Consider the following 25,131-nt stretch of genomic DNA (forward strand, 5'->3'; position numbering starts at 1 on the left):
TTGTCCTAATGAAAGACTCCTAGTGCAAGTCCCTGGATGGTCTAACCCAGCAGTCTTCACACTGTGCTCCACAGGGAGCAAGCTTGTGACATAATGCTGCTTCGTAATTCCAATCGCCCAAGGGAAATAGCTAAAAATACCTTTGTTTCATTATTACTTGAAAACGTAAGCGCTAACTGTATTTGCTGCGGGCTACTGATAGGAAAAGGTTTGAGGGAGAGGGAAGCAATTCAAAATATGGTCCCTTCCTTGCTGTGGACCTTGAGTACGGTTTTCAGCTTCCCTCTGGCATGTGGTGATAGAGACAGACTGCCCGGTGGAAAGTGCTAGTGCTGCTATACTGTGCCGCTTCTCTTGACAGAGACAAGCCTATGCCAGGATGGATTAAAATTTGGGCTGGAAAAAGATGTGGTCTAGTTTGCTGTCATTTTTGGCAGACAAAAAAGCAGTAAGGCAAACACAACCCCCAGATTACTACTGTTAAAAAAACACAGTAATTTCTCATAAGCGTGTCAACATTGTGACTCCTTTTAAACTCTCTGTGTTTCTACTGAATTAACGTGTTTGTGCATGTTTTGATCTGTAATCTGTAATGCCTGGGTCTATTTAACCTCTCTTTACATCCTGTGCTTCTTTGTGTGCATTTGTCTTCCCATACGTATCTATATGCCACTTTATGCATTTAGCAGGCTCCCTAAATATGGCTCATAAATCACCCAGGGTTAAAATTCACTCCTATTCTCACAACATTATTTCCTAATCTCTAAAACATGTCAGTGGAAGAGCTTGAGGGTGACCTTTGGCATCATAAATCGGAGAACAGGTTGACATGGAAATGACCTCAAGAAAATCAGACCATAGGATCACACATCCAACTCTGTAAGAGCCTGGCGGGGATAAACCTCTCCCCTGGGCTCAGGCATCCCAGGGCCGGACGGAGAGGCTAAGCCCGACTTCTACAAACCTCTCCCTGTGAGCGCTGCGAGAGAGGGAACGGGTCTGCTTGGAGTGAAATGTGTGTGCAAACACATCCAAGGCTTGCTGTAGCGGGGACGAGCATTCGGGGACATTTCAGGGAGGGGTCGCACCCTGCACCACTGCACCGGGATTGTACCATGAACTTCGGTAGGAGCCAGGCTGGAGTCTAAACTACAAGTACGGTTCCCAGAGAGCCATCAGCGGGCGGCAGCGCGGTGTTTCCCGCACAGCCGGCAGCCCCCGTGTCCCGGGAGAAGCGGCACGGTATTGCCAGAGAAGCGCTTCTCGGTACGGCCGAGAGCCGGAACAGTGCGTGCAGTAATTAGCCTGTAATTAGCATCCTCTGCAACTGCTGCTCCATCGTGCGGGGGAACGCTTCCCGCAGCAGACTACGGACTTGGTTCCCGCCAAGAAAACTGCACGGCTTTAACTGTAAAGCCCGAACAGGCTCCCCACGCCGGTACTGAGCGGAGCGGATGCCCAGCGTGGGCTCTAGGGTACCGGCTCGCCAGGGAGTGAACAACGGTAACGGCAGCGACAACAGTATGTAAGCGTACATATGCATAGATATCTATCGATATAGACCCCCCCCAGAGCTGGCAGAGCACGGAGCCCAGCGCCCGGGAGCCGCCCCCCGCTCACCCTGCCCCGACGCGGCGCGGCCGAGGCGGCGGCCCCGGTGCGGCGGGACGGAGGCGGGGCCAGCGCGGCGGGGGCGGGGCCTACCGCCCTCCTCGACGAGTCCGTGGGCCGGGGTGCGGCGGAATGTAAATAAGGCGCGGGACGATTGGGCGGTGGGAGCGCTGGGCGGGGAGAGGGGCGGGGCCGGGGCGGGCGGTGCTGGACGGGGCGGGCGGCGGCGGGCTCGCAGCTGGAATGGGGCGGGCGGGAGCGGGGCGCCCGGTGCAGCTGGCGGGGGGCGCCGGCCGCCCGCCATAAAGTGAATGGCCAGGGTGAATGGGAGGCAGTCGGCCGGCGCCCTCCGCCCTCCCCGTGAGCCGTGGGCCGGCAGCGAGGCGCAGAGTGCCCGGGGAGCCGGGGGGATTTACTTTCTGACAGCGGCAGAGCAGCCCGGGCCGCGGGGCGGGGGCCAGCTTCGCCCCTCTCGCAGGATTAAGGCCGCCCAGCCGAGCCCGCATCTGGAGCCGCTGTAAGTGCCCCTCCGTCCCCGGCTTCCCGGGCGGGGTTTTCACCTTCTTTCCCCGTGAGCCCCGCGGTGCCAGCCCGGGGGTGCGGCGCCGGCCGGTCGCAGCCCTTCCGAAGCTGGCGTGGGGCAAGAGCATCACCGGCGGGGCGGCTCGGCGCGCTCTGCCCGGCAGCACGGGGGCTGCTCCGCTCTCGCCCGGGGCCCGCTTTCCGCCGCGGGGCAAGGGGCGGCAGCCAGGAGCATGGGGAGAGCGGGGCGGATAGAGCCCTGCCCTGCCATCCAGGAGGGGTCCCGGGGCCGTGTGCGGCGGAGCTGCCCACCTCCCCCCTCCCCCACCGGCGCTACCGGCACCGCTGCCCGTCCGGCGGCGGAGCGCGGCGCCTGCCCCGCTCTGCCCTTGCAGGGCCCGGCGACCCCTGCCCGCCGCCGCCAGGGTGCCGCAGCCCCGGCCGCCCCCTCGGGGCTGCCGCGGGCCCCTCCCGGCAGGCGTTGCCGGAGACTCTCGCCGTTGCTAAACTTAGTCATTTTCCACTCGGGCGAGCGGGGCAGGGGCTGTTTAAATTAACCGGGGCTCGCTGTAAATAACGGCGCTGCGGGCTGCGGCTCAGCTGTCTGTAGGGTCCGGGGGAGCAGGGCGCGGAGAGCAGAGGCGGGGAGACGTCACCGGGAAAAAGGAAGGCAGCCCGACGGCTTTTGGACAGTTGGATAAATGATATTTATATAACGGGCTGGCTCCTGTTTACAGCAGAGCCGACCTCCCTGCAACGCCAGGGAGAGGGCGAGCCGCCCCCGCGGACGGAGCGAACCTGCCTCGGGACGGCGCTGGCTGCTGCGCCCCGGCGACCGGGTCTCCCCGCGGCCCGACCGGGAATGACAGACCTGGTAGGGCTGCGGGTGAACGAGCGGGGGGAGCTCAGACCCCCGCGGCGGCTCCGCCGGGAGCTCCGAGCCGCCCCGGCAGAGCGCGGCCGCCCGGCGCCGGGAGGCTGCGGGCAAAGCCGGCGGTCGGACCTCCGGGCGCTCGCACGGGCTCCGCCGCCTCCTCGGCGCCGGGGGCACGCTGCAAAGCGGCGCCCCTCCGTCCCACCGGGTGCCCGGGAAGCCCAGGCGACCGCAGCGAGCGCCCGACGGAGCCCCGTACCGGCCGCTCCCCCGGCTATTCCCCGCTCAACGAGTGCCGCCCCGGGGGAAGGGCTAGCCCGCCAGCGCGGCACCCCCTTGTCCTTCCCCCCGTCCTCCTCCTCGGAGCAGAGGAGAGGGACGGCTTCGCCGCGGCTTTGGCGGGGGAGGGCGGCCGGGGCGGGGGCCGACGCCCGCTCTCCGCCGCAGCTGCTGGAGCGGCCCCGGGGGGGCGGCGGGCCCGGTGCCGCCGAGCGGGGCACACCTGTCGGCCCCTCTCCTGGCGCCCCCGCGGCTGGACAGCTGGGGGACGGGCTGGGAAGTGGCCGGCTCTGCCTCCATCCCCCCCCCCCCGCAATACCAGGGCCCTGCAGAGGCGCTGGCGGGGGTCGGTGCAGCCCCCTCCCCCCGCCGGGGCTGGGCAGCCCGGAGCAGCAGTCTCCCGGCCAGAGCGCCCGGGGCTCCGCACACCTTTCCCGCCCGGCCCGGCGGGTTATGGGACGCGGAGCTCGGCTCCGCAAGGGCGTCCGCAGAGGGGCACGCTGCTGCAGGACCCAAGGGCCCGGCAGAGCCCGGGTGTGAGCCCCCAGCCACTGCAGCCAGCTGATGCTTTGAGCTGGCGGTGCAGGAATCAAAACCAGTCCCTCACCTGCCTCCCTGTTCCCTCACCTTAGTGGGAAGCTGCCTCCCAACTGATGGGCCCGTGATCCATGCACTTTCTGAATGGAGACTAGTGCTGAAGGCAAAGAGCGGAATTTGGCATCCTCCAGACAAGTGGGTTCTCCATGCCTGGCCCATGGCCTGGAGGATACTAGGGATGAAATGGCTTCATCCCTTCTGTGATTCTGTGAGAGGCTAAAAGCAACAGCTCAGGAAGGTGCCTGTAAGGAATGTCACCCCTGTTCCTGTCCCGCCTTCCAAAGGCAGGGAGAGGACCACCTTTTTGGCAACGGGATCTGGGTCTCCCTGTTTCCCCACACTCCTTCCCAGCCTGTCGGCCTGTCGGTGAGCCAGAGGGATGGGTGTTTGTGCCGGCTTCGATGGTGCCTTGCTGTGAGGGACAAAGAGCTGCCTGCTGGCTCCTGAGGGACCAGCAGAGCATGGTAGCTGCTTTCAGTCTCCACAAATGTCTGCAGAAGCGGAGCAGGGTTTGATTTTCATTAGCAAACGGTCACACCATGCCCAGTACTCGTTACAGGGAGCTCTCACAGGGAGATGTCTTTCCCCAAGAGCCTGGAGGGGGGGGGTGTCTGAGTTAGGGCGGTGTTTTTTCCTGCTGTTACTGGGTTTGCACGAGTGGCCTCAGACCTGCAGTCCAGGCTCCCCTCACAAAAGCCCACTGATATCCCTGTAACTGAGTTGTATCTGATCCAAGATGCTGGTTTAAAAACCAGTATCTTTCTCTGGCAGAAAAACCATTGCAAGCGTCACTTAATATCTATTAGATTTCTATAAGGGCTTAATTCAGGCAATTAATAGATCTGCAAATTGTGACTGGATTGCAAAAGTATTGGTTGACATACCCTACAGACAGCCAGCAAAAAAGAGTGGCATCTTCTCTCTCTGTCAGATGCTACCCAAAACCTTGAGATTGAGAGGTGAGACTGACTTTGGAGACTGCCAAAAAGAAAAAGCCAGAAACCTGATATAGGAGGTTGCTCCAAAAGGAAGATGAGCTGGGCTGGGGACATGAGATCTGTCTCGTGACCTGGCACATGTGTCCCGGCTCTGGGAACAGGGGAGGTACCTGGGCTGGGAATGAAGTCCCAGATGGGGAGAACCGGTGGTTTCACACTGCGCCCTGCGTCGGGAAGGCAGCGGGATGAGACCGTGGGGCTGCGGAGGGAGGGGGGTCAGAAACGGGAGGCTGTGGCGTCTCTGAGTAGGCTCAGCGATTATCTGGCTGTTTGAAAATGGGAGATTGCTATTTACTTAGGGCCTGATCGCAGTGGGGGTAAAGCTCCCATTCTTGCTGAGGCCGTTGGGCTGTGCCAAGCCCAGGCATTTGCTGTTGGCGCAGGGACAGCCTCCACCAACTGGCATCAAACTTAGTGCTGAGGCCGTAGGAAAAACCCTCTCTTGTCAACACCCGGCTGAAACGGGCTGGGGTTTCAGATGGCTGGAGAAAGAGGATTTCTGAGACCAGCCCGCCGTGCCGCACTTCCCTTCCTCCCCTTTGTGTACTGCTCCCCCTCACCAGCACCCCTGCCCTCCTCCCGCCTCACCTCTGAATATTAATGCCTCTGGCAGATTGGATAATAATGTGACTGGGAATTGAATGAAGCTGGTTATTAGCTCTGGGCTTCCTTGGGGCATTTAAGGGAGTCCACAGGCTGTTCCTGGAGGCTCGGCAGCACAAGGGACCGCGGCCGGACTCCATACAGAGGGGGTCACTTCTGTGGGAAAGGATTTGCTCGAAATCCTCGTCTGCCTCTGACCCTGGAGGAGGACAGGTACGGCAGCCTGCCCAGAGCTGCAAATTACCGCAGAATGGTTAGCGATGGATCTGCTGGTTTTCAGCAACAATTAAATATTAAAAGTTGTTTTCAGGAAGGAACTAGGAGATCTAGCTGGGCAGAAATTGAGAAACATTTCTGTTATTATTAGGCTTTAAAAAGAGATGGGGAGCGAGCACGGGAGGTCCCCTTCTTTCCTTCCCACTGGTGTCAGAGTATTGCCCAGCGGATTCGGGAAGAGGGCCAATCCTCTGCACGCTGAACAGGAAATTTCCTGCTGATTTGCGGGGTACAAGTTCAAGCTCAGAGCCCTCACTTCTGAAGAGCTGTACCTTACAATGTCTCTCCTCGGGAGCTACCTAGCCTTTCCACAGGCAGATCTCTAGATGCTTTAGCATGAAGGGAAATATCCCTGTTGTGCAGAGGAGAAACTGAGCTCTGGCAGAATTACCTGATCTGAGCCAGAAATACAACCTCTGTCCCTTGACCCTCAATCCGATGCTCTCTGCTATCTCCCAAACCGCAGCTCCACCAGAAAATAAACATTTACACCCTGTTAACTAGTGCAAAAGAGGAGGGAAACCAGAGCTAAATTTGCAGAAGCTGCTATTAATTTTGTCCATCTGATTTTTCAACTGTTCAAAATGTTCAGAGATGCATTAATGGGGCTGTAGCTGCTGGGGATCTCAGCTGATGTGGGGAGCTGGATTCTGCCTGATTAAATTAATCCCTAAAAATCACCATCAGAGCTACTGTGTTTGTAAACCCCTATCAAACAAGTTCCACAATCCCAAACCTGAGAGCCTAAGAAACACTTCTGTCTGCAGGATGTAGCATTTATGCCGCTCTGTCTCACATAGCTCTGATCCTGCAGACTACTCATTAAATAAATGCATTTATTTGCTACTTGGGGAGCTTCAGTGGGATGGTACGGGCTGGAAGGCTCAGTGCCTGCAGAGCTGCCTGCAAAAACTGAAAAAGTACAAAGATGAAATAAAACGAATGACCGGAGAGTTTGCAGTTACTTTCACCTCTCTTTCTTCCTCTTTGTTCCTTCTTCCCCCAACCTCATTTCAGGCAAAAGCATTCCCCCCCCTTATTGCCTTTTCTTCCCCTTCCAGTGCTGCCACTTATGCAAGTCTAATTTTGTTTAAAAAGCTTATTATAAATGACCAGCGAGAAGCATGAGGATTTAACTCTAAATCAAGTTGACCTGTCTGTGTGCGGACATTTTTATTTACTCCTCTTTCTGAAAAACAAATAAACAGAGAATCCCTCCCAAATAAAGCAGCTCCCCACTTAGATTTGAATACACTTTAAAAGAAATCTCTTTTGTTTTAGCCATTTTTATTTCCTGTTTGTTTCTGAGCTTAGACTTGACAATGAAAACCACATGAAATTCCCTTTTTGTTCCATCAGTTTTATTTTTGGTGGCACAATATCCTAACTTCCAGTTCTACAAGTTGAGGTTGGGGTGGGTTTTTTTGTATGTGCATTTATTGCAGGGTTATTTTTTTAAAGTAAATTAATGGAAGTTTTCCTCAAAAAAAAATTTAAGAATTTCTAGAGGACTGGAGGTACCGGGATGGTTAAAAAAAAAAATCTAAATCTAAAAGCTAAATTAATTGAACCATAAAAGCTAGTTTGCGTACAGATCCATACCTAACCAGGGAGAAATTCGAAAATGATGCATGATGTGCACTTTGTCCCATTTAAAAGGGTTTTACAGCTTAATTTGTGTCGGGTGGGTTTTAATAACGGTATTTGAAAAACCCAGTGCTTGAGCTCAGACGTACCCCTGGTCCCAGGCCAGGGTGGGAGGCTGGGGGGGCCGTTCCCGCTGCCCCGGAGCTGCAGGTGGGCTTTGCTGGCAGGCTGTCCCAGGGACCTGGGAGAGGCAGAGGTATTTCTGGGTGTCGGGTCCCCGTCCCCAGAGCAGGGGGCTGGCAGGGCGGTGGAAGGGAGGTGGTGTGACCCGAGCGGCAGTGTTTTGAGACAGCTCACTTCCCTCTCTGAGCCCCGTCCCTTTTCTCTCTGAACCGCTTTGAAGGGATTGCCCGAGGGCCAGGCTGGATGAGTAATTAGGGCTCTGCAGCTTGCTTTCCTATCCACCCAAACTGCCTACCTCCCAAGGCTCCGCATGGGATGCAGCCTCCAGCAGATGGAAAAACTAAGGATTTGGGGGGGGGGGGAGAAAAGAGGAAAAAAAGAGGGGAAAAAAAAAAGAGACAGACTTTGTACGCAGTCCTTAGGCAGCACAGTGCATTTCAGGATCCTGAAATTCAAACCTCTTGTTTTGCTGCTTGCGATGTCTGTTGTGCCCCCGAATTTAGGGACACGGGGCAGTTTGCCAGGGCCCCGAGCGGGGCACCCGGGCAAGAGGCTGCGGGGCGGGAGGGCTGCCAGCCAGCCCTGCCTGCTCTCCCACCCGTCCTTCCTCCTCGTTGCCCCCATACACCCAATTTAACCGTTTGCTGCAGGCAGACGCACAAAACCCAGGCGATCTGCGGGCCTGATCCTGCCAGCACAGGCCGCTTGCAAAACGCTGCGGGATCGGCCCCAGCAGTGTTTGCAGTGGGGAGGGCTAATCACCTCCCTCGGCCCCCTTCAAACAATGTCTGGGTAAACAGGCTGACCTTCAGGGCATGTTGCAAGGTCCATAAAGGCGGAGTGGGGCGGGGGGGGGGGGGGGGGGAGAGCTCCAGCATCCCTCCCGGAGCTGCCCTCCCCCTGCCCCAGCCTTACCAGCCGCAGTATCCCGAGGAAGAGGGGAGGGATGCTGCGGGCTGAGATCATCCGCTTGTTTTATTCACGGTAGCCTGCGTCCTGCAAGGGTTTTCCTGCCAGAGCGCTTAAAAAAAATTAAATATAAAGTGCTTGGGAGAAAAAAAAAAGACAAATAATCAGGAAACCTTACAGCCAGGCACAGCAGACATCAGCTCCCTCCGGCGCTGCGGGTTTGCACTCCGAGACAACACATCCCTCGGAGCGAGCCAGACACTTCTGGGCTCTCCTTGCCTTAACCAGAGCCACTCGTTGGCCATGGCAGCTGGTGGGGCTGTCATGGCACCCTTAGCAGTCACTGCTTTTCCCTTTGTAGCCCTGCAACCCTCTGGGCTCTGCCAGGTTGTTTTAAAACAATGATCCACCACACCACCCCCACCCCCCCCAAAAAAAAAAAGCTGCTTTCTAGCCACTAGTTTTGCCAAGTTTTGTCACAGAACAAATGTTTATGATCAAGTCAAACTTCTCCAGAAAGGATTTCTAGCAGAAGTGCTGACGGATGGCAGACACGGGCAAGTCTACAGTGCTCTGAGGTCAGCCATCCGTAAGGGTGTGACGTGCCGACAGCATGGCAGGATCCTTCCTGACCTTCAACCCTGTGCATCACCCGCTTGATTAGGGGCTTTCTTGAGCTTGTTTACTAATTGTGAGAATCATTTACATCTTCAGTAACGTCTGAGTCATCTGCTGTCCTCCATCTGCATACAAAACTCCTGACAGCAGCTGGAGTCGTACAGCTCCAGTCCTTGATCTCGCTATCTCAGCCTCCCTAAAATAGGCCAACTTTATGGCCGCAGAGATACAGAAATGACCCCACCATGCTGCTGCGAGTGCAGCCCCCACGGGAATTGGGCCGGTTTCCTTTGACTGCTAGAATAATTAGTCAAATTCATACAATTGCCCAAATAAATACAGCAATGCATACCAATCTGCTGATGCCAGCCCCTGCTGCTCTTTGCTGCTGCACGAGCAGTGTGTGCCCGGCACCCGAGCTGCAGGCAGGCTGCCTGTGCCTCTCACTCCTGCCCGTGATCCTCGTTTGCAACCGTCTCGTCTTGCTCCCAGCTCTGCTTCTGCTCAGCTCACGAGTGCAAGGGGAGATCACGGTCCCTGGTACACTGTGGCTGTGCGGCTATTTCTCCCATGCAGACACAGGCAGATCCTGCAGCGCTGGCACGAGTTGCTTTGAAACCAGCCTGCCGGGGCTGCAGAAGTGGGCAAGGACAGGCAGGCATGAGCGGGGTCGGTATGTCCAGGCCAGGCCAATGCTGGACCTCTGCTTCAGTGGGTCCTTTGTTTTGGTTGCGAGACTCTCCCAGAGTTTCTCACTGAAATCAGTCTCTTTTCTCCCTTCTCCAAAGCAAATGGATTAATTTCTCCAAAGAACTTCCCTTCCCTGTGCTCATGCTCTCAGCACTCCTGTGCTGTGGAGCCTCAATGCGCCACCGATTTTGTGCAATTGCAATTCATTTGGGCAAAACTGAGCCTTTGATGATTTATTTTGTTCCAGATGCCTAACAAACAAAATAAGCCATAACAAAGCACGGCTTTATTAATATAACTGCATAGCCTGTCAGAAAGAAAATCCCAGTCCTGGCTGATGGAGCCAAGGTGCCAAAAGCCCCACCAAGGCAGGCCATTCAAGGGATACCAGAAACGCAGCTGGACACAGCAAGACCTGCCGTGCAATGCTTACAAGAGTGCAAGAAGCATGAATATTTAGTTTAGGAAAACAAACAACTTTGCAGAAAGTCTGGTGGGACTTTTCTTCTGTGTTAGGATTATCTCTTTGTTTCCAAATTTTGGGTGCCCTTTTGTAAACCAACCAGGTAGGCTAAGGGCAGCACTGGTGACCAAAGATACCAGTGCAAATAGCTTATTTTAAGCCAAGCCCAAGCGTGTTGCCCTGTCTCTGCAGATCCCCACGCTTTAGCTCAGCAGGGTCTGCACCCGTCTGGGAGGACGATACATTATGTACGGGGCACAGTTACAGCAGGGCGCTTCCCCGGCGGGGGTATGGCGCGGCCCATCAAATAAGCGAACGGGACACATTCCATTGTGGGCTTTTTTTGCTGCGGACATGGGTATGGAGCTGTCAATCCTTGGGACGTTTCCATTGTGATAATCCTCTGGAATACGGGTGATTTATTAACCCTCTGCTGCCCAGAACAGACATTTCAGCCATCACCCTCCTCCGCAGCTGGAGGCTCACGTCGAAGTGGAGGAAGCAAGCCGCTTGCTCTCACCTTGCAGGCTCCGCCAGCCCCCAGGGAATGCATTAGGCAGTGTCCAGCAAGGCTGGGCATTTCCCTAGCACCTCTTATCTGAGGATCTGGAAGCACTTAAAGGAATTTTGCTTCATTGCCTCTACCAGCTCAGATAGGCTCATTAACATCATTTCTGAGGTGAAGGATGGAATCCCAGAACAGCCGAATGGTTTTCCTACATCATAAGCCAAGTCAGCGACAGCGCCTTATCTCCCCATCCTCTCCCTGCCTCGTGTTATCGGCAACTTCTCCGTAGAGCCATGCACAAAAAGAGAAGAGGGTGGAAACAGCCTGGACACCGCACTCAGAAGGCCAGCCTGTGCCGCTGGCTGCGGGCAGGAGGCCCAGCAGCAAGGGCCTGGGCTGCTGCGGCTAAGCGTGGCACCACACACGGTGGGTGATGCTGTCGCAGCCAACCTGGCGATGCGGCAATTTGAAGCAACTTGCTCTGACAGCAATAAGATACCAAGCGCCTTAGGAGGCTTTGGCAATTCCTACTGATGGGGAAAAAAAATCCCAAACCATGTTCCAGGCTTCAAAGCAGCACACACTCCAACAAAACCACCCAGCGATGGAGCTCAGGGGATAGTGCCCAAGTTGCAAGGATTAAATTGAGAAATAAAGTTTATTATAACCTGTGACTCAGCCCTTGCTGGAGGTCGATGATCCATTTCTGAGTGTGCGCTCAAAAGCACTGCTCAGTCAGCCTGGCCTGTGCACAGTCTGAAGTTTTTGGAGGCAGGCAGCTTGCTCTCCTGTCCCGTAATGGCTCTGTGCTCTGGGTCACCGGTTGGCTGCTGCTGTTTATCTTCCGATGATTAATGGTCGCTCTTGGTTCCTGCTGCAATTCCATTAAGATTAGAGGCTTAAAGCTACACTGAGATGTTTAGCAGTGGGTGACCCTGCTCTCCCCATAGCTGTATTTCTATAGTCTTGAGGAAACGAAGATTAAGTCTTGTCTCATGTCACATCCTTTTTGCTTTCTAGCTGCAGGGGAAGAGCCGCTCACAGGCAGCACTCGTGTCAGCTGGCAAAGAGAGCCTGGCTCTGAGGTCGCAGTGTAGACTGTGGCACTTGAAATCCCAGCCCTCAGGCTCCCTGATGGCACCATCCCCTGAACAAACGCACGGATCCAGAGAATAAAATGCTCTTCCAGGAGGAGACAGCCCCTTCCCCTTTGATGTGGGGCAGAGGAAGAGGCAGGGTCTGCTTCACCTTAGCTCAGCCCCTCCTAGGAACCAAAGTACAGAGGCAGATCATCTTCCTGAAAATGTACAGTTAAATAGAGTCCCAAATGTTTATCTCTGCTAAACGTAAGCCAGCACACAGGGAACGCGAGCATGAGAGGAGTGAAGCAATCGGCCAGACTCCAATTGGGAATCTATTTACTCCCAGCAGTTTGACTCCTGGGATTGATAGAGCTGGGAAGAGACAGCTCTGACCCTAAGGCATCTAGTGTAACATCATGCCTTCACCTCAGGGGATGGAAGAAAGAAAAGACACCGCCCCCCAACTGATTGCAGAGCACCTTTCAGCCTGAGGGATAACCTGGAACCCTTTGTGGAAATCAGCGATCCCAAGCAGAGGCTGCAGTTCCTGCGCGCTGGCCACAGGCACTGGGGTGGGGGGAAGCTCACAGGTCTGCGGGGCCACCTCGGTCTGCTGGAGGGAGCCTGGCTGGCTGGGCTTCCCCCCGACCACAGGTCACCAGCGGTCTGTGCGCTACTGCCTAGGGATCCCAAGTCTCAGGTCCCTGCTGAAGCACCCCTGCATGTCCATAAACATCCAAGTAACATCAAAATGACTCAAGAGACAGCTTTTCCCCTCCAGATCAACCTGCCAAAGCAGGTTCGGCAGGTAGCCTGCTCCCTGACGGTAGTGCAGGGAGTTGAGCAGCATGCACTTGTCAGTCTGAAGGCAGCTCTCAGCAGGCAACATCCACATCACAAAAGCCACCACTATAATTAGCCTTACTTGGCTTGCAGTCAGCCTTTATGTTTCCTTCCCGCCCCTCCAAAAAAACCAAGCAAAGGCATCTTTGCTCCCGGGTGATGGAGTAGCGTGTTACTGAGAACCAGGAGAGAGGTCACAGGGACCCTCACTTGCTCTTTTTGGGTTAACAAGGTTGCTCTCCTCGTGTAGAAGTGCTCTCCTCTTCCTCCTGCCCCAACAGCCCTGGCTTGGGCAGCCTGGCAGTGATGCAGAAATAAAAAGGGGTGAATTTGAAAGGAGAAAAAGCCTAAAGCCAGAGCTCTTCCCCCTGCCCTCTGCTGTGCCCATGGGGCAGGGATGGCAGGCAGCTCCCCATCCACCTGGCGGGACCTGCGGAGGCAGCCGCCAGCACCGTCGCGTGGGAGCCAGGGAGAGGATGCACATGGGTAAAGAGTGGAAGGAAAGGCGTGCTCTCTGTCTTGGGAGAAATTAGAAATGTTGATGGAAGGAGTTACGGGTGCCAGAGCAGGCTAGGAACAAGGGCTAGTTGTACAAAATTGAAACCTCTGAGCAAGCCTGGCTGCACGTTGCTAGTACAGGAACTGTCCCTAAAGAAACCGTTCTTTTATGTTAAAAGAAAGTGAGAGGAAGACTCAGAGGGAGATGATAAATTTGATTTTGTCTAAAGATGTTTTTGAGGTGCCAATTTCAGCAACTCCCTGAGACCAGGCAAACAACTTAGTAGAAATGCCATGAAGGTTTAGCGTTGGCTTTCTTAATGTCTCTGCCTACAGCAAGATCTAGCCAATGTGGAAGAAAGCTCCTTTAATTAAATCTGAAAAGGCTGTATAATCTAGAATAATACCTACAGCCTTTTGTGTCAGTGGTATGGGTTGCCTTTGGGTAAATACATTGGTACAGAGCTCGCGTGCTCTTTTCCTGCGGTCCTTCATAACCATGCCGAGCAGATCCCCTCTCCCTTTGCTTTTGCTTCTCTGTGACCTGCTCACAGCAGGCTGAGGTGGCCTTCCATTATGCCACAATGCAGGGCACATGCAATAGGTATGTAATTACATATATACATACAAAATCTCCTCTCTGAAATCTTCCTAGTTTTAAATTCAGTTCAAAAAGCAAACTTGTTTTGAGCCGCAAGTCCCAGTTTTGACTTGACTGTGGGCCACACTTTAAAACCAGTTTTAATCTAGGACCCCAGTGCATCTCTGAGGTAGGCCAAGCACACTACGTTGTGCCCAGTGGCTTGGATCAACCATGTAAGTGCCATGTTGGTGCGGTGCAGGACGGCACATGAATTTTCAATACTGGGACTGGGTTGCCCTGAGCCTTGTACCTTGTGTTGACATTTACACCTATGGAACCAGCTGTAAAACACTCCCCTCTGGTTTTCCCATCTCCACTCTAGTTTGCACAGATGAAAGCAATGCAAGATGTGCAAAACGAGTTTCAAAGCAAACAGGACCCAGCACAGGAGGACACTGTCCTTCAGTTACAGCAAGGCAGGAGTCTGAATTCCTCCTTAAATCTGGTCCAGTACAGAGTCAAGCCCTAGAAGAGAGGAAATTGTGCTTGACAGATGCAATCATATGCAAATGGCTGTAGAAGAGGGGAAATTATCATCTACAAACATTGGGCAGAAATTCCATCTGCCGCCGCCTCAAGAAGGGCTCTTAATAAATTCTGAGACAGCAAAGTGACACACATCTTAATCAAGACTTAATCCATGGAATTAATTCACTGCGCGTTTCTGCATAATTCTGAGAGTAATGCTAAAAGCCATGGCAATATCAGCAGCAGATGGACTCCCCCTACTCCATGCAAAGGTATTAAAGAAAACACAGCCCCTGTCACATCACTTCATGTACGTACACATGGCAAAAAGCAACAGGGCTGGGCCCTGCTGCTGCTGCCAGGAGCTTACGCAGCCTGCGGACATCAAAGGTCAGGCTCGCCGCAAGGTGGAAATGGAAACCAGCCTCACAGTGAAGATGGAGCCCCACCACTTCTCTCTGACAGGAGATGAGAAGCCCTGGGAAACCGGGACCAGGTCCCTTCCTAAGACACTGCTTTTGGAAAGCGCTGATAGAGGCCAGCGTCAAGACTGATTCATCAGCACTCGGGAGAGGCTGAGGATGGAGGTTAAGCGAAGGGGAGAGCTAAAGGAGGACTAGAGAGCGAGGAAAGCTGCTGGGGGGCTTGTGAGCAAGATCTGGTGCAGAAACCAGGCAGATAACCACTAGAAATGGCTCCCTGCCCTCTCGCCATGGCCTGGGAAGCACGCTGCAGGTGTGGGAGTCGGCCTTGCCAAGGACCCCGGCAGCAGCCCTGCTCAAATTGACAGGAGATTTTAGGCAGCTCTGAAAATACATTCTTAGTCACTGTCATCCACCTCCAAAAGAGGTGCAACAGCTATGTGATTAATCTCTTGTTTACACATCTAAACGCTAGTGCAGTCCAGGCAAAACACTGCCTTCAGCAGGCTCTGTCCCTGACACGCATGGATTTGAGGGGCCAGGCAATCCTTCACCAGCTATAATCCAGTCTTCACAACTGACTTCCACTTGCAGTTTGGACATCCCAAACGCCTGGTCCTACCCCCACTAACCCCAGGGGTCCCAGATCCTGGCACAGTGCATCAGCTGCTGTTACGTTGTAGAGTGACAGGCTCCCTAGCTGGGCAGGTGACGTACTAGCTGGGGTGACCAAAGTTTAAAGAGCTGCTGTGGTCCCCTTGAAACAGTCCAGCCTTCAGAAACCATTACACCTGCACCGGTGACAGTACATCATACTGCACGCAGCAGGGTCAGGAACTGAAACTTTAAGGGCTAACAAAGGGCCGGTTCACCTTTCCAAGGTGATGCAGCTGGGCTTATAGCACCTACTGCTTTACATCTGCCTCTTCATGAACTTCCAGCATGGTCTGGAGCAGAGCAGTACTTTTGTCTGGGCTCTTGTGGGAACACAGGTGGAGGGCACAGGGGTCCTGAGTAAGAGAATGATGAGAATAATTGATCCTGGGACAGACAAATGTGGAAAAAGGTGGTCAAGAAGTCCCAGCGGTGCCTGCAGATGCAGGGAGCAGCACTGCCACCTTCCCAGCTGGGATGCTTTCAGCCAGGGGAGGTGGCCCACGAGCACAGAAGAGTTGCTTGAGGGGACAAGGGCAGCCTTTGGCCAGGATGACCTAAGGCTGGAAGTAAGCTACTGCTGCAGCCGGGCACGCTCATCCCCAGGCACCCAAGGGTGTGTAATGCGATTCCCATGTTAATTCAGGCTCCAGAGGTCCTTGTGTACCCGAATCATGTGCACTGCCCTGCCCAGGGTCCCCGCTTGTGGCAGTAGCTGTGCAGGCAGACACGTCTTCCTATCAGTGCCACGTACAGGAGTGCTTTTCTTTTGGGGTGTATGCATGTATATTTGCATTAACCATCTCCAGACTGCCATCCTGCATTAAGCTTTATATTTGTGCTTGACTGGTTTGTGGAAAAGTGAGGGAGAAAGAGGGGGGAAGCTGGGCAGGGAGGATGGGAGAGGCGGGATGTCTGGGGAAGGTGCTAACAGCCCTTGGCTGGCCCAGAACCACTTCCTCAGATCTCCGTTACACAGCATGCTCCTGGCGTTGCTATTTCAGTCTGAATGTCACCTATAAATTGGAGGCTCTTTCTCTGAAGGCTGCAAATAGAAGTGTCACTAGATGATCTTTGATTTATAGGGAAGCTCAGCAGAAAGCCTGGCATGTCCATTTTCCAGCCAGGAAACTCAAAGGGGTCCAAGGATCAGACAGGGATCCTTTGCTTTTCCTAGACCTTTCCTCAAAGGTTGGCAAGTCCGTCCCGGAGGGGGTGGGGAGCGGTCACACACACAGATTCATCTCCCTAATTACCCTGTGCCTGCTGCTTTTTCAGATTCCTCCTCCTCCGTCACCCATCCCTGCCTCATGGATTTCAACCTGCTGGCGGATGCGGAGGCTCGCAGCCCAGCCTTGTCTCTCTCAGACTCCGGGACCCCTCAACACGAGCACAGCTGCAAAGGGCAGGACCACAGCGGTGAGTGCCAGGCTCAAGGAGCAAGAGACATCCTGACCTGTCCTTGTGGGTGGATCCGGGTGGCCAGTGGCTTGCAGGCGCCAGCTGAGGTGCTCCTGGGAACATGCTGAGCTTCTTCTCATACCACGAGGCAGCACAGTGCTGCGGCAGCACGGCCGTCCCAGTGAGCAGGGGAAGGCGTAGGGGCAGGTATCGCAATGACAGCACTGTCCTGGCGGTGGGGGTGCCTGGCCTGGCTGCAGGAAGCCACCGCTAACAGGGGGCACAGCCTGCAGCAGGCAGGAGTCAGGCAAGCCGGGTCACTGCCCAACTCCGATTTTATTCTATTTGCCTAGACTAGGTCCCCAGAGCAGGAGAGCTCTCTCCATGACACAGGAAATCACATCCAAGGCACAGAAGGCTACACCTAGTTATAAACTGCCCTTTTTTTAAAACTCTGTTTAAATTGCTTAGGTTAAAACTTTCCACGCTACGGGTTAACTTTGGGCTGAACTTTCCAGGTTCAGGCCATAAGAGAAATACTGTCTTGCCCCTGCTTTAATTGAAAAAAACTTGTCACCTGTGTCTCTGGAAGGCTCCACAGTGGGTTGCTCCTGTCCTGAGGAGGTGCCTCTGACCATTTCCAAGTGCTAAACAAACCCCAAACCTACCGCATTCTTTATCAGGCTCTGAAGCAACATCACCATTCATACCTGCTCAGAAACTAACTACCAAAAGCTAAGGCTTCCTCCCCTGGATTTTGCATGTCCTGTGACTGCTCCATCCCTCGTTGCTCTGGATGCAACAGGATAATGCAAAGCTGTCCCTGCCAGTGCAAGGGGAGGCAAGGGCTGAGGGCAGCCTGCTGCTCCCCGTGTAAAGCCTCCAGGCTCACCCACATGCAAAAGCTAATAAGCATAATGATGCAGATTAAAATTCCCTGGAGTAAGTGTCGTGAAGGGAATTACGCTGGGATAACTATGGTCAGAGAATCCACCCGCCAAATTCCCCACTGCACGCGTACCTTAGTTGGGCACATCCCCAAGCTCAGTGGCTCCTTGTCAGCTGCTTTGGATGCACAGCGGTCGTCTCCATTCAAGTGGCCTTCCCAATCGAGCCCACCCTGGCACACTGCAGAACTGCCAATTTAGGAGCTGACTTTTTTTTCCATTAGGCATGAGCAGCTAATTCCAGCTATGACCACAGTCGTTTCATTGAGTGGGTGAACGTGCACAAGATATATTCCACAACCTATTTTGGGTTGACGATAAGTTCTGGGTGCCTGGCTACACCACTCTCCACTGTCTTAAACAGTCTAGAAATAAAATGGTTCTGGGAGGTGGGCGTTTGCCAGTGCTACCTGCACGCAGGGGCTGGCAGCTTGTGCATTCACACCAGAGGCCCCAGTGGCAGCCACACGTCGCGGGTGCCAGGCAGAGCAGAGCGCACCACCGAGGGCTGCCCAGGATGGGGCAGGGCTGCGCTTCTGGAATTTCTTGCCTTTCCTCAAGAGAGCAGTCCTCCTCCTCCCTTCTTGGCTCCGCATCCTTCATCTGCGGCATAAGAGATCCTGAGGAAGGGAGCGTAAACCTTGCTTGTCTGGGCTTAGCTCTCAGAGATCCTGAGTGTCCTCTGATGGTGTGGAGTGTTTTGTGACATCCCCTCCTGTTCGGTTTCATCAGGCAACACAGGTCAGGAGGAGAGCAAGGACGAGGAGGGAGGAGGTGAGGAACTGTCCTGTATCTCCCTGAATTCTGCTCCTCAGCATGGATTCAGGGCACCCACAGGGTCTGTCCTTCCTGCAGGGTCCCTTGTTTCCCCGTACTGCCAAGGTTTTGGTCCCCACCACAATGCCCAAGCTCTATGGCATTTCCAGAGGGCACTTCTCCCCTGCCTAGAGAAGAAGCAGAAATGGAGGTGACACTCCCTATAAGCAATGCTCAGGAAGAGCCACAGGTAGCAGGTGCTAAAACAGAGAGGACAATAAAAGGAATGTGTAGCTTCAGAGATTTTTCCAGGCTCAGAGTCAGGATTCCCACATCTTGTACCTCACAAGATTTATGGAAAGTCCTACCCCTGAAGATATGGAGAAGAGAAATAACAAAGCAAGATACTTGGTGAGCTCTTTCACCCAGATGCAGCCCATAAGCCAGTGGTACCTTTGGTCCGTTCTCCTCTTTCAGTATAGTTTCTTCCTGCGTGAAGAAGGGCAGTCATGAGCAGGAGCTCACGATTAGGGCACAGCCTCCTGCTTGGCAGCAGCCCCTTCAGAAATCCACATTTGTCAGGGGCTCCTGTGGGAGCATATCCCCTGTATGCATCAGGCTTTTAATTAACCCAGACTTAGCAGATGAACAAACAAACCAAATGTTGTCCCTTCATCTGTACTGAGCCATTCCTAATAACTAGCTCAGACGTGGTGGCATCACTCCCCTTTTAATCTGTTGTAGAAATGGATAATGCGGGAATCTCCCTCTTCCAACACTGGCTTAGAGCACTGAGCTAGAGAAATCAGATTTATCTCCTTGGCAAGAGCCACTATAAAAAAGATCCACATTAAGAGCATGCTTCTAAGCATTCTGCTGAATGTGGGATCCCCACATGAAGATGCTCATGGGAACGAGGAGATGAGTCCACAGCCAGCTCCTACCCTTAGGTAGGACTTCTTAGGTCCTACAGCTTCATCTGTTTCAGGAGCAGACTGGAAAAGTTCTCATGTGGGTACACCCTGGATGGAAACACAAGCTGGTCCTGGCACTGGGAATGGGAGACAGCGCCTTCCTGCTCAGCAGAACCAGCTTGTGCCGTGCTGTTGCAAGCCAACACATGGCAGAGGACTCTCCAGCTGTCTCGGCATGGTTCTCAACAGTCAGCTTGCTTTCCTTCATTAGTTTTCCTGCTGGTGGACAGCATTAAATGTGCCACAGAAGTGGAGGCTCTGGGGAGCCCGCGAGGACCCCACATTGCTTCAGTCAATGCAATGCATACCCATAGAAACAAACCTTTTCTGACTGCACCCAGGCTTTCCTCCATGAAGAGGAAGTGCCTCTCCCGCAAATGCTCTCCATGACTCCAGCATTGCTCCCTTTGGAGGAAGGCAGGTGCAAGGAGGGTTTTCCCAGGAACAGCAGGGAGAGGTTTCTGAATTAACCCACTGACACAGGAACGGGGTAGTGGTACCGGGTTCCTGTGACAGGAGTGTCTCCCAGGGCCTGGCTCCATTAAAGCATCTGCTGGTGGGTACAGCACTGCCCTGCAGCAGAGTCCTTTCTCTGTCAGGGCTCAGATGCTTTTCAGCCTCTTCTTAGATTCTGTCTTTTCCATTTAGCTTTTATGGGGCATATTTTTCCAGAACACATTCATCTGACTTGACGAACCCTTTTTTCCCTTGCCCAACTGTATTCCAGGTTACTGTTTTCTTGCCTCCCTGCTTCTTAAGGGGCTGTACAAGATACCTTCTATGTTAGGATTTTTCTGAACTTTGAAGTCTTTTAAGCTAGATTCCACTTAAAAAAACACAACCAAACAAAAAATCCTTTGAATCTGAATCTCAGTGGAGTGATGCCAAGACTTCTTAAAGGTTCTTCGCCAGGTGCAACAGTTTGGCAATTGTTTGCCATAATTTCTACTTAGTTTAGCTGACTATTTCCCATTGTAAAAGAACACCTCCCCTCCCTGCTGAAAACCTGTTTTTCAGTTGGAACTGCTTCACCTTGCTTCTAGATCAGAGGAAGGAGGACATGAACATCAGAAATTATTTATTTTCACTGGAATAATTTTCTTCTACAGTGACTTGTCTTGGTTCCCAGCAGAATTAAACATGAACTGTAACTTTCCTCCCTGTACTTGTCCTCCATAGATTGCCCAGGTGCTCAAATGTGACTTTTCTTTTGATGATGGAAGATATTTATATTCGTATTCTGCCTGGGAGGTACCTGGTTGCCCACCTCCAGCCATAGCAGCCCAAAGCTCAGCATTAAGGCCTGGGCTTAATGCCTAGGAGGAGGCAGAGCTGTACCTTTCAGTTAGATACCAGTGGGAACTCGCCAGTGTTCAAAGATGTTTACTTGAGGGGCAACAAAATGTAAGATGCCTCTAGGAGAGGGATCTCCAAGTGAAGAGGAGGATGGGGGCGGAAGGACAGGGAGATGCTTGAGTACTTCATGGTAAGGTCTAAGAGAGGCCTTTTCCTGCTTTTTAAAAGTAAAAATACATTTTTACCTAAGTAAGAAGACAGATGAGCAAGAATGGAGGAAGTATAAAAAAATTTGTGTTCCTCAGGTGTAGTTAATTTACAAATTTCAACTTGCTATCATTGGCAATTTGCTTTTTCCCCTTTGCTTGTCCACAAAAACACTGCTGGATCTTTTGCTGTGTCATAAGTGGCAATTCCCATTCAGTTTTTGTAAAGGGCACCTTAGGCAGAGTAGGAAACTGCTGGCCTGGTTCAGTACTGCCACTATCACCCATCTTAATTGCAACAAATGAAAACCAGAGACTGGAAGTTTGGGAAATCCAAATCCAGTCACTTGGAAGCTGACACGCATTACAGTGGTTAAAAGGGGGCAACCCATGCTACATCAAGGGGCTGTTGGTTTTGGTGCAGGGTGGATGCCTGCTTGCAAGGTCAAGGGAGGAAGACAGGACCACTCCTGTGGGTGCAGCTGGAGCTGCTGGTGGCCACAGCAGAGGGAGACCTCAGTGAACATGCACTCGTTGCCCAAGAATGGGCTCCCCAAATGCATCCAAGCCTCCTGAGTTAACTTAGGGGATCTCTCCCATATTTCTGTTTCTCAGACACCGAGAAGTCCCAGCAAAACCAGACGGACGACTCCAACCCTGAGGACGGCTCACTCAAGAAGAAGCAGCGGAGGCAGAGAACGCACTTCACCAGCCAGCAGCTCCAGGAGCTGGAAGCCACTTTCCAGAGAAACCGTTACCCTGACATGAGCACCAGGGAGGAGATTGCAGTCTGGACCAACCTGACGGAGGCACGAGTTCGGGTAGGACTGCAGCCCTCCCACCTTCCCAGACCCAAGTTTGTGGGGAAGAAGTTGGCTGTGATACAAGCTGCCAAGCTGTCCCCAAAACAAGGAAGGGATTGGGGGCACTAGAAAATTTTTCTGTCTTGAAAACACCTCACCAGGCTCTACACCCAAGATTTGACACATCCGGCCACACACATACCCCGTGCTGGTGGTGCCTTCCCCACCCAGTGCCACCTTGCAATAACACAGGGTGATGCAAAGCCCAGGCTCTGCCCCACAGAGCCCCACCAGCTGGCTGCCCAACCCGGCAGACCACTTCCTTGTGGAGCCATCGTCCTCCAGTGCCTTGCTGGAGGGTACTCTTTGGGGTTCCCAAACCACTGTGCAGTCACAGGCGTAGCATGGCAGGGCTCCAGCTGGAATGAGAGCTTCTCTCTGCTACTAGAAATATGAGTTAGCAGCACCATGAATAGCCTTCCAGCAGCTTCCATGCTCTAGGAAGTTATATTGTTCGAGTCCCTCCAACATTGACAGATTTTCCTGTTAGAAGACAGACTTCTAACACCCCACCCCAAGCCAGTCCTGAGGTGAAGTCAAAACAAGAGAGGTTATTTCCTCCACTCAGCAGCTCTCAAACCACATCCCCCAAATACTTAGCTCCCAAGTCACACAATCCCAACCCCTCCTCCTGGGCTGCGGTCACTTGGAAATACAGCAAGTATTTTCATCCCTTTTCCCAATGAAAGGGCATCCATTTATTGAGTGAGGTGGGTTATTCTGTGTATTGTAAAACGGTAGCGATTGGGCTTTGATCTAGGTGGTGATTCTCGCTGGGCAATGACCCTGCAGCCCAGACATCTTGCTGCAACCTTTTCCTGATGCTCAGCCTCCCAGCTCCCTGGGAGCATCCCCAGCCCTTCAACAGCTCTCACCTTGCTGGGCAAAGAGATTGGGGCAAGGCCCCTTCTAGGGACAGCCCAGAGCAATTCCCATCCCCTCCCTTTTCTCTCTCTCTCACAGGTCTGGTTCAAAAACCGCAGAGCTAAGTGGAGGAAACGGGAGAGGAACCAACAGGCCGAACTGTGCAAGAACAGCTTTGGAGCCCAGTTCAATGGACTGATGCAGCCTTACGACGACATGTATTCCAGCTATTCCTACAACAACTGGGCCACCAAGGGGCTTGCCACCAGCCCACTCTCAGCCAAGAGTTTCCCGTTCTTCAACTCCATGAATGTCAGTCCCCTCTCCTCCCAGCCCATGTTCTCCCCACCCAGCTCCATCGCCTCAATGACCATGCCTTCATCCATGGTCCCTTCTGCAGTGACCGGAGTACCGGCCTCCAGCCTCAACAACCTGGGAAACATCAACAACCTGAACAGCCCAAGCCTCAACTCTGCTGTCTCATCCAGTGCCTGTCCTTACGCCTCAACAGCCAGCCCCTACATGTACAGGGACACATGCAACTCCAGCCTGGCCAGCCTGCGGCTGAAGGCCAAGCAGCATGCTAACTTCACCTACCCGGCGGTGCAGACGGCAGCTTCCAATCTGAGCCCTTGCCAATACGCCGTGGACAGGCCCGTATGAAAGGCTGCCCTCTGCCAACCAGGGACTTGACCTTAGCCTGACAAAAGGAGACCTTTAGCCCTACAACAGCGTACGTCCTGCAGAGAATGAGAGTGAACGCGAGAGAGAGCAAGAGAGCACGAGAGAGCGAGAGCGAGCAGGCAGACGGACCTCTATGAAGATTTGTCTAACTATCGTATGGTGAATTTTGACTGTGTTTCCCCTCCCAAGCCCCTTCCCCTCTTGCCCACCAAACCTCCTCCCTCGTGGTAAAGAAGCCAAAACAGTCTACTGGAAGCCCCATGGGGAAATAGGAGCCCTGACGTGCAGGGTGCCCGACCCACGAGCAGCAGAACCAAGCGTGTTTCAATCTGCCCCTCTGAGCATCCCCCAAGGGTGAGAGCTCCCCAAATCCCTGGGACAGCATGGGCAGCCAGACGCCAGCCCTGTGGGGAACAGCCAGGGACAGGGCAATGCAGGGTCAACATTTGGTGCTTGGCTGAGCCCTTCTCCCTGCAGGCGCACGAGATATCAGTTAAAGACGTCTTGCCCACTTATTTATCACACATTGGCATCTGTCTTTATAATGCATATATACGCATCGCCCTTCAGACTTGAAGCCTTTAGGAAGTGGGAGTTGTAAGGATATAAAATATGTGTGTGTATATATATATGATATATATACAAATACATATATAGACATTAAAGTATGCTTTTTTTGTACGAGTTAACCCACAAAGCAGACCTTAAAACCAAAAACCCCGTAAAGCAAGGATCCTGCCCATCATGCTTTATCGCTTCAGTCTTTTCCAGTCAGACAGGAACACCTTTGCCAGTGTACATCCAAAGCGTCCCCTTTTGCAACAATCAGCTCCCCCTTGCACATTTCCTTCCCTTCCCCAAATCCCATTTCAAAAAAAGGTAATAAAATAAAAGTTGGCACAATCCCTTTAAGGCTTCTGCCTGTCTGATTATTGAGAGCATGAGCCTGCATCTGAAGACTCAGAAATCAAGAGACAGCAGCCTGGACAAGAGCGAGCATCCTTAGGAGCACCAGCACGAGGCAGCTCGAGTCGGAACAGGGGCCTGAGGTTTGGAGGAGCCATCTCTGTTCCTCACCTACAAATCAAGCGCCTGGCTCCTCAGGACAGTAAAGGCCCATCAGCACAGTATGAAAGGGAAAACAAGCCCCCTCCCTGCCTGCACACACCCACCACAGCAGGAGGGTTGAGCTTCTCCTGGCACAGGCTTCCCTGCTGTGCTGGATGGGGGCAGTGCATTTGGGGTCCTGGCAGCCCCTCCGAGCACTCCCTCTCTGAACTGCAGCCCCAAGGCATAGGCTGGCTGCAGCAGCCTGCCCTGCCAGCCTGCCCCTGCAGTTTCTGTTGGGAAAGCTGTAAAACAGAGCTGGCTTCTCCTGATGTGTGTGCATTGGCAGGCCTGCTGCTTCAGCCAGCTCAGTGGGATGGAGTGGGTTCCTCCAAGGGCCCGAGGAAGCTCCACATGCAGCAGGGGAGCAGGACGTTACCCAGTGCGGCCTCCCTTCCCTTCATGGGGCACATGCTCCAAGGGGAAAGCACAACCCCAATATTTTACTGTTCTCATAGAAAAAAAACCAAACAAAAAAAACCCCAAACCCCACACATCATCACAACAAACTATCTTACTTGGACGAATGGGACAGACAAACCTGGCATAAACCATGTTTCTGCAATGCTGTTAGCATGCAGAGAGGAAGCAAGTTCTTTGCTAAGAGGGGATCCTCACTGGGACACAGTAAGGGGTCCCTCACAAGCAAAGCACGTGAACCACTCAGTCTTTGCCAAAGCCTTTTCCACAGGGAGCAGCTGCTGC

The 25,131-nt window shown here is 53.4% G+C and overlaps 1 protein-coding gene across 2 annotated transcripts; it reads left to right on the forward strand.

The window, feature by feature from the left end:
- The first annotated feature begins 1,847 nt into the window (after positions 1–1,847).
- On the forward strand, positions 1,848–24,214 carry PITX3 (paired like homeodomain 3). 2 transcript variants are annotated; one of them, XM_054831486.1, is made up of 4 exons: positions 1,848–2,128; positions 16,607–16,747; positions 21,524–21,729; positions 22,735–24,214. In XM_054831486.1, the coding sequence occupies exons 2-4, from the start codon at positions 16,639–16,641 to the stop codon at positions 23,296–23,298; spliced, it is 879 nt and encodes a 292-aa protein (XP_054687461.1). In that variant the 5' UTR covers positions 1,848–2,128; positions 16,607–16,638; the 3' UTR covers positions 23,299–24,214. The 2 variants fall into 2 exon arrangements, with proteins under 2 accessions (XP_054687461.1, XP_054687462.1); XM_054831487.1 differs by lacking the exon at positions 1,848–2,128 and adding an exon at positions 2,775–3,007.
- The last annotated feature ends 917 nt before the right edge of the window (positions 24,215–25,131 follow it).

The sequence above is a fragment of the Grus americana genome, chromosome 7, assembly GCF_028858705.1.
Source record: "Grus americana isolate bGruAme1 chromosome 7, bGruAme1.mat, whole genome shotgun sequence".
Taxonomy (NCBI): Eukaryota; Metazoa; Chordata; class Aves; order Gruiformes; family Gruidae; genus Grus; species Grus americana.